Source organism: Enoplosus armatus, chromosome 10, assembly GCF_043641665.1.
Source record: "Enoplosus armatus isolate fEnoArm2 chromosome 10, fEnoArm2.hap1, whole genome shotgun sequence".
Lineage (NCBI taxonomy): Eukaryota > Metazoa > Chordata > Actinopteri > Centrarchiformes > Enoplosidae > Enoplosus > Enoplosus armatus.
This window is the reverse complement of record NC_092189.1, coordinates 20002074-20013702: the sequence shown is the minus strand read 5'-3', so window position 1 is coordinate 20013702 and position 11629 is coordinate 20002074. Positions and strand designations below refer to the sequence as shown.

The 11629-nt window shown below is 41.7% G+C and overlaps 1 protein-coding gene across 1 annotated transcript in view; it reads left to right on the top strand.

Annotated features, from left to right (window-relative positions):
* The first annotated feature begins 5239 nt into the window (after positions 1-5239).
* Positions 5240-11629, top strand: part of pdgfc (platelet derived growth factor c) — a 42466-nt gene continuing 36076 nt past the window's right edge. The window contains exon 1 of the mRNA XM_070913651.1: positions 5240-5417. Within this exon, the coding sequence (XP_070769752.1) occupies positions 5240-5417 (178 nt within the window). The remainder of the gene's footprint in view (positions 5418-11629) is intronic.

Genomic DNA, 11629 nt, shown 5'->3' with positions numbered 1-11629 from the left:
AAATGGTAAGTGGGGATGTACGATGATGTTAGCTGTGACTGTAAATATATTGTTGATGTTATCTGATGTGTAGCCTCCTCTTCAAGGGGAGCAATAAACCGCTTCTCTTTGCCAGCACATCTATTATTTAAAGATTTGTTTTTTTCTGTTTACCTCCGCGTTTACCTCTGCTTTTTTTAGCACTATGTCTGAAGATGACCCAGAATAAAAATGGTTACTGTTCTTGAGCTTTTTTTATGATAGTTCTGATCCTGGTCTCTTTGACATTTACTACATTACATAAAAAATGTAAATAAGTGATACTGACTTGAACCTGTTTTCCCTATTCAAAACCATGTAATTATTTGCTGGCTTGAGACAGAAAGTCCTTTATTTTTTTGGATCAGCACCCTCATTACAGCAGCACAGTAAACGGCAGGTTGACATTGACATGATCAGGTATCGACATCTTCCAAGTTGCTGAGTTCTCCCTTTAGTTATTGATTAGCCTCTTTCCCCTCTGCATGGTGCTTCCCCTATCTGTATCAAAACATGTATGAACCCAAAGAGACCCCTAATATAGATGCTGAAGCACTTTAATACAAGACTGATTTGCAACATCTTTCACAACACATATCAGTACATAAAATCCAAACTGCACATATTCAGTATGCATATTTTATAAATTGGATAGGTAAGAGTAGACGTGTGCACAGAGCTGCAGGTTTGCAGATGTTCACCCTCAAGCTATTCATCACGGCACGGTGCTGGGCTCCAGTACAATACTGTATTGATGAAGTTTGGCAGTGTAGTAGATTTGACCCCTGGATCATTAAGATTGCCATTATGGAAACTGAGTCTTCCCCTCCGTCAGCAGATGTTTAATAAGTGCAACACCGACCAAGATTATGATGGAGGCATCGAGCCAGGAAGCTGTTCAGCGGGAGAGCTCCTTCCCAGTAGTTTTGGACTCTGCTCTCTACTCAAGGTTAAGGAGGGAAATCCTCAAGGAGCAAGAGGTTCTTTCCAAGATGATTTTAATGTTACACTGACTGGAAATATGAGTTTTTTGTTGAGATTTATAGTAAACTAATAATGGTTTGCTTGCAACATAATATCTCTGTCACAATATCAGCCTGATTTTTGCCCGTTTCCTCTCCTAGTCTGTTCATTTACCTGCTCACTAACTCTCTTATCATTTCAGACCCTGCCACCCCCTCCTGACCTGTTATAACCCGTCTTCCTACCATTCCCCTTCTCCTGACTGGCCCACCCACCTGCTCACCTGTTCCCACTTCCTATCCCTGCAGCTTGGATACCAGCCCATTTCCACCTGTTCCTGGTCCAGCCACTTTATCTGGCGGCCTGTTACCTGGCTGCATGATCTTTTGCCTTTTTGCCTCCTCGCCTGGTTAAGTTTGCCTTTCTTTGTTTGTCTGCCTGGTTTCCTGACTCCTACTAGTTTTTTTTTTTACTTTTAGTACAGGTAAACTGTATTTTAAAAATTTACTTGGTCTCTGGGTTGTGCTTTTGCATCCAAACCTACATTTACTTAGTCATTAGAAGCTCCTCTGTTTATGAGATCAGATGAAATCCTGAAAAATTAACACCACTTGAAATTAGATTTTATAATGTTATTATAATATTTATACTATTTCAACAGCACAATAAATCTCAACTTCAAATGAGGTATCTTGTTTTCATCCCAGCTTGTACTGTCAAGGTGCAGACTTTCCTCAGTCTCATTTTCACAGCATCCAGGATAATAACAAATAGAGTCAGACAGAGGCCACACAAGTAACAAGCGGATTTAAAATGAATTCAGTTCAGGTTCTGCTGTGAAACACTGGCTGCAGACAAATGTATCAGCAGCCAATAAAAAAACACTTGCAGATTATTTTCTTAAGGTAGATGAAGACCTTGGTGTCCAGCACCATTTGAGAAGCAGCGGGTTCTGGGGTTTCTGAGTCAGGGTCTGACTCGTAACTACAAACCAGGCACTGAAAAACAACGGTATAACCTTCTATGCTGTTCTAATGATGGGTGTTTCTAGAGGTGGAAAATGAAGGTTGGATGATTCCATTAGAAGATAGCATGTTAAGGTTGTACCCTTGAATTTATTTGAATCACATGATGACAAGCTTTCCTTTAGTAGAGACTCGAATCAAAACAAGCGTTGTTTTGTCCAGACCTGAGCCATGTTCCACAATACTAACAGTGGCTTCAACAAGTGTTCAAAGGGCAAAGGCCTGACTGTAGCCCTAAGGGGCACCACCAGGGGGCTCTGGTTTCAAAGCCAAGTGCAGTCAGGGGCAATTAATCACCGTGATGCCACACTTTTCAAATCTCAAACTTAAGCATTAAGTGTGTCCACATATTGAAGGACACTGCACTCTTAGAGCAAGCATTAGTACAACCTTGTGTCTGTGTTTTCAATGATAAGGCCATCAGGCAGTAAAATGAGTGTAAAAGACTTCAGTTTGTTAGAAAGTCGAAGAAAATGTGAGTCATTTCTTTCTAAATTCCTCTGCTGGCACATTTCCCACTTTCAGCAAACCACAGACGACTCCTCGCAGGACCACACAGCAAAACATCCTCCTGCTGCTACAGGAGGTTTTACCATATAAATGAAGTCATCTCAAAGGCCTTTTCCTTCAAGGTGCAAATAATGAGCTGCGATCTGGATTTAGCAAACATGTCCGCTCCCTTGTGTTTCACTTCATTCCACCTGGAACAAAACTGGTGTTTCGCAGACACTGTGACAGATGCGTTGTGTAATACAGACTGATTGGGAGAGGACATTTGTTTGTTTGACAGTACATGTCCCGAAAAGGCAAGCAAGTCTAATGGGATTTAGCTGGGAGCTGACAACTGTGAATTCTCCGTTGTATACATTTCCATCTCCACTCTGCTCGGAGGACTCAGAGCCCTCCTGGCTGGCATGTCTCTGTATGTTAGCCGTGACCCAAAAGACCCGCCTTGTTTCTAATTTCCTCTGTTTATTATAATTCTTTTATCAAAGCCTCCACGTTTCACAAGACCACCGTGGAAGCTGCAATCAAATGTGGACAAGGAGACAAAATACCCAGCTTTTACAGACAAAACCTCAAGGGGTGACTGAGTGTGTATGAGTGTGTGTGCGAAAGAGAGAGGGATTCCACAATGTGAAGTGCTGACATCTGCTGCAGGCCCTTGCAGGGCTGGAATGTGATACTCTCCTTTACACAAAGGGCCTTGGCCCTTGCAGCAGGCACAAGAAGACCTCTATATGCCCCTCTCTACGGGGGCAACACACATATGAAATGACTGTATCAATGCCCCATGCCTTTTTTCCCAGCCATTAACTTTGATTAAAACCACAAACCTTCCTTCATACCTTGATGCCGGAGAGATGGCTGCTCTGCACTCCCTTTGAGGTGGTGGTTTCTGAGCTATGTGAGACTGGGGGTAAATTGCTGCAGCATTGCATCATGTGTCTGGCTCAATGGGTTCAATATGTCTCCAGCTCTCCTTTGATTGTTGTGTCTGTGCTGCAGCAGACTTGCTATACAGTGGGGGGATACACTGGTGGATTTTGCCAACAATAGAATGGGAGGAACCACATGAAACGCAGTTGATGAGGTACAACAGTGTGCCGGAGAGAAAGGAAATTGGGAACAGGAGGGAGTATTGTTCCAAGCGGTGTCTCTGCTTTGATATGACAAATTGAGAAGCCCTTAAACATTTCCTTCCACAGTAACATTTAGGACGAATGCACAGCGGCGTGTTGAAAAGTCTTGTGCGGGTACACTTTTATTTTTCATCTCTCTACGGGGAAAATAATCAAGGCTTTAAACAATCACTCCATGGTTACAACAAGCTTACGTAGGCATAATCTTGAACGATGAAGCTCCTCATGTGAATATGCACTGTGGACTTCATTGTTTAACCATGTATGTGTTATAAATTTGATGGACCATGATGCACTGGGCAAAAAATGTAAGTGGGCCACAAAGGCCACAGTGATGTAGCCCAATAGAGAGAGTGGGAAAGAAAGATATTTATGAGCACAACACAGTGTGAGCAAATGGGAAACACACAGTAGGGGGGTGGATTTTGTGATATTTACTTTTCTTTTCCCAAATAGGCCAAATTGTTACAACAGCCTTCTTTTTCACTGACATTAGCCGAAACTATTCAGTTCAGTAAAATTCACAGTGATTAACCCAATGATCAAAAATTATATAAAATCATATTTTGTATTGTGTGGAGTGAAAAAATACACATCGTCTCATCTTAAGTCTGAAAACACAATTGTTGTTTGAACATGTGACAAATTTAGCCACCATAATGTGAAATTCTTCATTTTCTTTCTAATTCTGCTAACTTCTACTGTCTCTTGTATTGAGCTCTTCTATTGTTTTGTCTAATTGCCTCGCATCAAGACTCACTTCTCCACGACAGACTGTGCGGATCTGCTTTCCTCTCATAGTTATCTGAAGACGCCGACACTTTTCCTGGAAACTGCTGGAAACGTGTGAAACTGTTTGCAATAAGTGGAGCTGTATTTGCCAATTTGTGACTGACAGTGGGTGAAACACCTCATTGGACCAGGCAGCAACGGAATAGTTAACATGCCGGGGAGTTTCCTTGGCTGGGAAGTTGTACTTTATGTATAGCACCTGTTGTGCCGTCAGTTGGCAGTCTCCAAAAACCCAACCCCGGCCGCGCAGCGATATTTTATCTCAGTCTCCACCAAGTTATGACTCAAGACCTTGCCAGACAACAGAACTCGTCTCGGTGTTGCGAGTGGTTTCTGGGTACAGACTGTATCAGGTTGCTGGACTCTCTCGCTGTCTCTGTGTGTGAGCTTTTGCTGTAATGCGTAAAGATCTGCGGGGATTTATTCAGACGGAGTCGAGAACGCACCGTGGACGCGCGCTTTAGCCAAAATGCATCTGTGCTCTTCAAATGATCTCGTGCCATAGATGATATGACTGCACAAGGACGCTTTTACAACTAATTCCAGGATTATAATTACTTAAAGCCAAACTTTGTCCAACTCAGTATCCAACTTTCCACAGAACCAACAGGTGCTCACTTGCATTGCGCAGCAGCGGCAGTTCTGGAAGCTTTGGAGGAGGATTTGTCTTGATTTAGGGAGATATTAATTTCACTTTTTTTTCCCAGAAGGACTGATGATTAAGATTATGTGGATTCTACTCTGCGTTTATCCTCTCCAAATGTGTCCAAAACAGCACTGGTGTCCTGTAAACGACGCATGTGTGTGGTGATACAAACCATCCCGTCAACAGCGCTTTGTGATCGCCAACCACCACTCATCCAAATGATCCTTCCATTACTATTCCTTCTTGCATCGCTTCTCCAACAATATGGCTCGGAAGCTGAATCAAGTCATGTCAGCAAATTTCACCCTCCAAGTGTAAAGGAGCAAAACGGTGAGTTTCCATCGCTGTTTGTAACATTCATTAAATTGAACATGAACTCTGGTATTTCTCACACACATAACGAAATGCTTATTCTTACTAGGCTTCAAGCCATTCTTAAAAAAAATCACATCTTGCTTGAGTTTAAACTGCAATGAATGAGAGTGTTTCATTCGGTTCAAACAGCATTATCCAGGATAGGAAGTGCAAAATTACCTTGTACCTTTAAAGTGTACCCGTGTATGTTTAAGGGGGAAAACCCTCTGAAATTCCAGGTCCCCCGGGAGAAGTTTTCCCTGTGATCATAAAAAAGGGTCCATTCATGCAGCAGTAGTGGCTCCGGGCGATGTAATTTGCTTACCGTCTGAGCTGCACTGAGCTGCACTATCACATTCACAAGTGTTTAATGTTTCGTCCACGTTGGGCTGAAGTTGATGGTGTGTCTACCTTGAAGAAGTAGCCTGAATAATTACCCTCCAATGATTCGTTTTTTCCATAATGGCTAATTTGGCAATCAAGTTCTTTGTTGTTACAGAGTGTGTTGGCGCGCGTGTGTGGGCGCGAGCGTGTGTAGTGGGGAGCATCCTCTAAACTTAAATACATTTCTAGTGATGCATTTGATGCAGCAACTCTCCACTGGTTCTTTACTTTTACCAACAAGACACTCACTTACATACATACATAATTATACTATCATACAAATTAGTTTTAGTCTGTACAATATGATGCAATTAATTAAGAACAATAACGCCAGGTCAAGATATACTGGCAGTAGAAATGTAGACAGTTTTACCAAAATGAATCCGTCTTAAATGGGCATTTAACCAATCCTGTGCATGCTGCACAGGCCTTTAAGGGCGGAGCAGTAAAATGGGACTTATTCAAGGCACATAATCGCTTCACATTCTACAGTTAAGTGCATACCACTTTGTAATAATGCAGCCTTTATAAAAGGATTATAAACTGTACTTAAATGGGTAAAGTTAATGGTTAATAAATCCTATATACAAAGGCTTTCTAGATCAGTTAAGAACAACCTTTTGGTTGCTATTCTCCTCCAGCATGACACTTGCTTTGTCTTTTAAGCTCTTTAATTCATCAGGAAGAACCATCCAATGCACTATTTGACCACTTTAAAAGTTCATGTTAATAAGTTATATGATAATAAAATCAATGGATTTAGTCCATCGTATGTTGTTTTTTCATTAATGGCTTATAACTAAACAAACAAACATTTGTTTTGGACTGCCATATTGACAACATTAAGAGACAACAGGACCTCACAGGGTACAGTTTGAAGGAGCAGCATGCCTGTATCCTGTTGCACGGGTCAAACTTCATTCATTACTCAGTCCTCTATGGCCAGTGGGTTTGACTGGCCTTGTGTGAGGACATGCAGCGCTGACTTCACTACAGTAACAGTCAGGGCTGGGAAATCAGAGCCTCCCGCTGGGATCTCCAGGTTTAATCAGGACGGCTGAGAAAGGAAAACAATAAGGAGGAGAGAGGGGAGGGAGAGGGACGGAGGAGGGGGGGGGGGGGGGACGGGGGAGGTGGAGAGATGTTAAACTGTCAAAGAACTCTTTAAAACGACGGTCACGCATTGGCTGAGGGAGATGCTGGCCAGCCCCTCTGTAACCTTTGACTGGAGTGTCTGAGTGTTCACCGTTCTGGCGCTCTTGATTGGTGATGCTCTGTGAGACAATTTGATATTGATCTGAGGGAGCGCAAAGAGGCCTGTCTGGCATGTTTAGTAGTAGTTGCCTGGAGAGTTACAGTCCCCAGTCGTATTAAACTTGGCAAGCTGCTGCTGATGACTCTATAAGATATCAGAGGGGGCCGTCTCCCATCGAGGGCCGGTGCTGTGCGGGGTAACCATCTGTCACAATGAATGATTTGGACAAAAGTCTCAAAAAGGCTAACAGAATGGGCATGAACTCTGAAATGTAAATTTTGGGTGTTGTGGTGATAAATAATGTGAACATTTCCTTCCTCCACCATAGAGGATTGCGTTACAATAACATTTATCGCACATGTCATTTTCATGTGTTCGCCACATGGCTATAAAGTTTCATGGTTATTAAGAAAAACCATTGCTAAAAATGACATCTGCAGTTGCACTACAGAAATGCTTTATAAGATTCTAGAAATGAAATAGGGTTGAAAGAAAATGCACGTACACATCCACCCTGACCACCACCACAATCATAGCTTGTGTCTATAAGTTATCCTTTTCTTGTGAGAAAAAAATCTTTCTCCTTTTACAGAGGATGTTATTTGCAGGATATCAGGCTCAGTTATTCATGACGATTGGTAAAAGGCTTATGCAGTCATCATTGACCGCACTGATTTCTAAAGATTTATATACAACTAATTGCTTTGGCAAATATGTTTTGCAAGAAACGTAATGCCAAGTTGCATACGTTTTTATATCAACATAACGAGAAAACACGTATGTCAACTTTTTGTTTTACCTTCAATATTTGCTACTGGAGACTGCTGATTAACCGTTGTTTTGGTTACCTTATGTTAAGGCAACTCAATGCACTTGGTTCAGTCTGGGTTAAATATTTAACCAAAACTGCAATCTTTCTTCTGAAGAAAGTGTTTAAGTTGCCTAAATCTAACAACGTGATGCAAGACATCAACCACAGACAGCATTATGTTTCTTCCAAGAGGCATTTGGAAAAGCAAATTAGTAGTATATGAATACATTTCTGAGGAGACAGAGTTGTGATATGTTATAGAACTACAGGATTTATAGTCTGTGTATTTAATAGAGAATTTTTTAGAGAAAGTTCAATCAATGTTGTCCTCCCATTTAAGCAAATAGGCTCAGGCATATCACAATAAAGCTATAGCTGCACCTTGTCTTCAGGCTTATTAACTACCGGCCCATATAAGTTTGTTTCATTACACTGAGATGGCCTTTGTTCATGCTACAGTGTTTACAATACCTATTTCCATTAGGCTGTGATTTGCTGGTAGAGCCGCATGTTGTATAACACTGCAACATCTAGCTGGAGATGCATTTCAGCTTCCCAATCACACAGGTCATCTCAGGGGGCGCCTCTTCACATCACTTCTCCTAGTTAAGTGGTCTGGCTTCACTTTCCTGTAGAAGGCCATGTTCTCTCCCCCACCTAGCCCACCCATAAGCACAGGCCCGGGTCTTATTAGAAAAATCCGGCTGCAAATATTAGTAGGAGATGCGGATTACCTGCAAATATTCCCACATACACCCCCACACACACACACACCTCCAAGAGACGGTATGCAATGTGCTAGACCTGCCAATGATCACAGAGGCTTCTGTTCCGCTAAAGATTACGAGATTAGGGGGAGGACTGGGGTTATAAGGGTCACAGGCCCTTGGGGACCATGTGCAATTTTCCACGTATACATACATACATGAAGCGTTGAAGATACAGAGGTGCATTGTGCATTCATTAGATTATGATGCGGACAAATAAGCAGTTTATAGTGGGGACTTAAAAAGCAGGAAAGAGAGTGGGTGGCCTTGTTAGGAATCGTGACTGTTTCAAGTGTAGTGTGAAGTGTACATCACTCATTCATTCAACAGTTAATAGTGGGAGGAGTTATTTTGGTCCTGTTCATTATTTACATAGACAATGTTAGGTGACTGACTAAGGCTAAGGCTTCTATAAGCACAGCACTCTCACGTTTGAATAGGTGAAGATTAGCAAGTGCATTCGAAAATATCTGCTTCTGTCATAAAATGTCAAAGGTACAACCCTACTGTACATAAAACCTTATAGTAATAAGGCATTCAGCAGTTTAAATTCATTCACTTTCGGATTTTGGGTCAATTTTAGATTAATTCAGTAACTATTACAATGACAGAGCATTCTGAATTTGCTTCTTTCCCTCAGAAATGGCAGCTGAAGGAAATATAATTAACAGAAAAAGTAGTAGTAGTAAAATAGTTTGAAACAAATATTTTCTTTCATACAAAGTCAGACACCCTCATGTTGCCTCATATTGTAAATGCATGTTAAGAACAATCAAAATGTTTTTTCTCCTTCTCAGCCATCTGCTACCAAATCTGTCCTGAGTAGACCAAACACTGATTTATATAGTGTAGGTGCAAGACTCTTCTACTGGCAGCTACAAGTGTGGCCAGCTGGCATTCAAGTTTCCACTATGTTATTTTAAGTGGTTTCCATAGTGCTTAACTCTATGTTTTAATTTGAAATTACGATACGCCTCTTAAACCAGTGAAACTAAACTGGCCGGTCTTGGAATCTCCTTTCATTCTTTAATACAGGTCAGATGTTTCCTGAGCCTGCTGCCCTGGGAAAAAAACTTGTTTCCAGTTAGAAGAGGCTGTACTTTGATGGATATGCTTGAATGAATGAATGCAGCACTATGCAGTTAATCATTGTAGTGGGCAGTGCAATAGCAGCCAGTATGCTTGGCTGAATTAAAAGCATCAAAGAAAATGGACGCCTCGAATATTCAATGAACTCAGCCGGACGCAATGAGGGCAACAATTACACTGAGTATATCACTATTGTCAGATGAAAACCACATATATACAAAGAGGTTTGTCAGGATGGCTAAAATGGTTTTCCCTCGCTGATTTTTTCAATGAAGCCAATGTATTTTCTAATTTGAACAATGGATTGTTAACTGGTTTCACAGCCGTGTCCATTCAGTCACTAAACACGTCAGTTCCCATGTAAACATTCAGTGTATGTAAGAAAAAGAAAATCCCCAAATCTGCAGTTAAATGATTTTTCCACGATAGCAGCAGCAAAAACCCTTGACCTCTGAATACAGGCAGGTCTATGTCTACTGGCAGGAGGAGTTTTTCCCCTCAACATCTCACTCCAGAGAGGGGGACCCTGGATAACAGTGTCTATGTTTTCCCTGTCAGCACTATTTGAACATAGAGTGCTGTATTTGGCAAGCAAAGCATGCCACCGCCTGCCTGCTGTTTGTCATTTCAGGCAGCGAGAGCACCGTCTCCCCCACCTCCTCAAGCAGCCAAGGGAGTTTTCAAGGGATCTGGGTCACAGGTTTAAGCTCTACTGGAGAAGAAAATGTCCTCCACAGACACCAAATCTGTCTGGGCCCTGAATCTATGTTAGAGAAGTTTTCTTTGCTTACTGTCAATGCTTTGGCAAAAAAGCAGTAGTGACCAAAAAGTGGATGAGCATGGTGCTTTGAACTTGCAATGATATATTTTTTTGGCCACTAGAGGGCAACGCAACAAGCTGTAAACACAACTTTATCAAGTTGATATGTCGAACGTGTTAGCAAACAGTTTACACATCCAGCAGCAGCGTTTACCTCTATTTGGAGTCGTGTTTTTGACCGCCTGATAATTGTAAGTACAACATTCACTTTCTTTTTAGGTCTGTTTTGGGCTCCATCCAAATCAGCTATTTTCAAGTATGAAAGATTCCTCCCCTGGAGACTTGAAAAGTGGCTGTAAAATGCTTGTTGGCTGTTGTCAGCTTGGATTCACATCAATTCCAATGGTGACAAGTTGTCATGGAGGAAAAAAGTATGAAATTGTAACCACTCCTGCAGCATCATACACTTCTAATCTATCCATATGACCCATAGGCTCTGAATTGGATGTGCAGTTTCACGATATCACACGGGGGGGGGGGGGGGGGGGGGTTGGGGGTGAGCTGGCATGGGATAGTTTGTTTGATTGTTTTTTTTAATGTATATGCATGGGTGTAAATAAAGGATGAATGGATGAATAAATTAATTTAAGTTTTCTTAAGCAAGGCACTTAACCCCAGGCTACTGAGCGGCCAGTTCAGTGGGTGTACTCGCAGCTCCCAGGTGTGTCTGAAAGTGTCTGAATAGAATTCAGGGTATTGGTGAGGAAACACATTCATGCTCAGCAAACATTGCCTTTATAAATAACGTCTTTAAATAATACCTTTGATGAGGCACTGTGTTTCTCTGCTTTCAGTTTCTTATCGGCTCAGCTTCTGTGGTGGCCTCATTGTCCTTTCTCCACCGGCTGCCCTCCAATAAGGAAAGCCACTTTCTGAAATATTACCAGTTTGCAGATAAGGATTGTCAGCGGGCAATATCATTTCAAATGTTTGGCTTTTACATTGCAAATGCTTGTTCTGAAAGCTGCCATTTCATTGGCAGTTGTAAAGATTGTGTATTGCCACTTTCCTTCACAAGCCAAATAAATACAGATAACATTTCTATCCTGTTTTTTTCCCCCT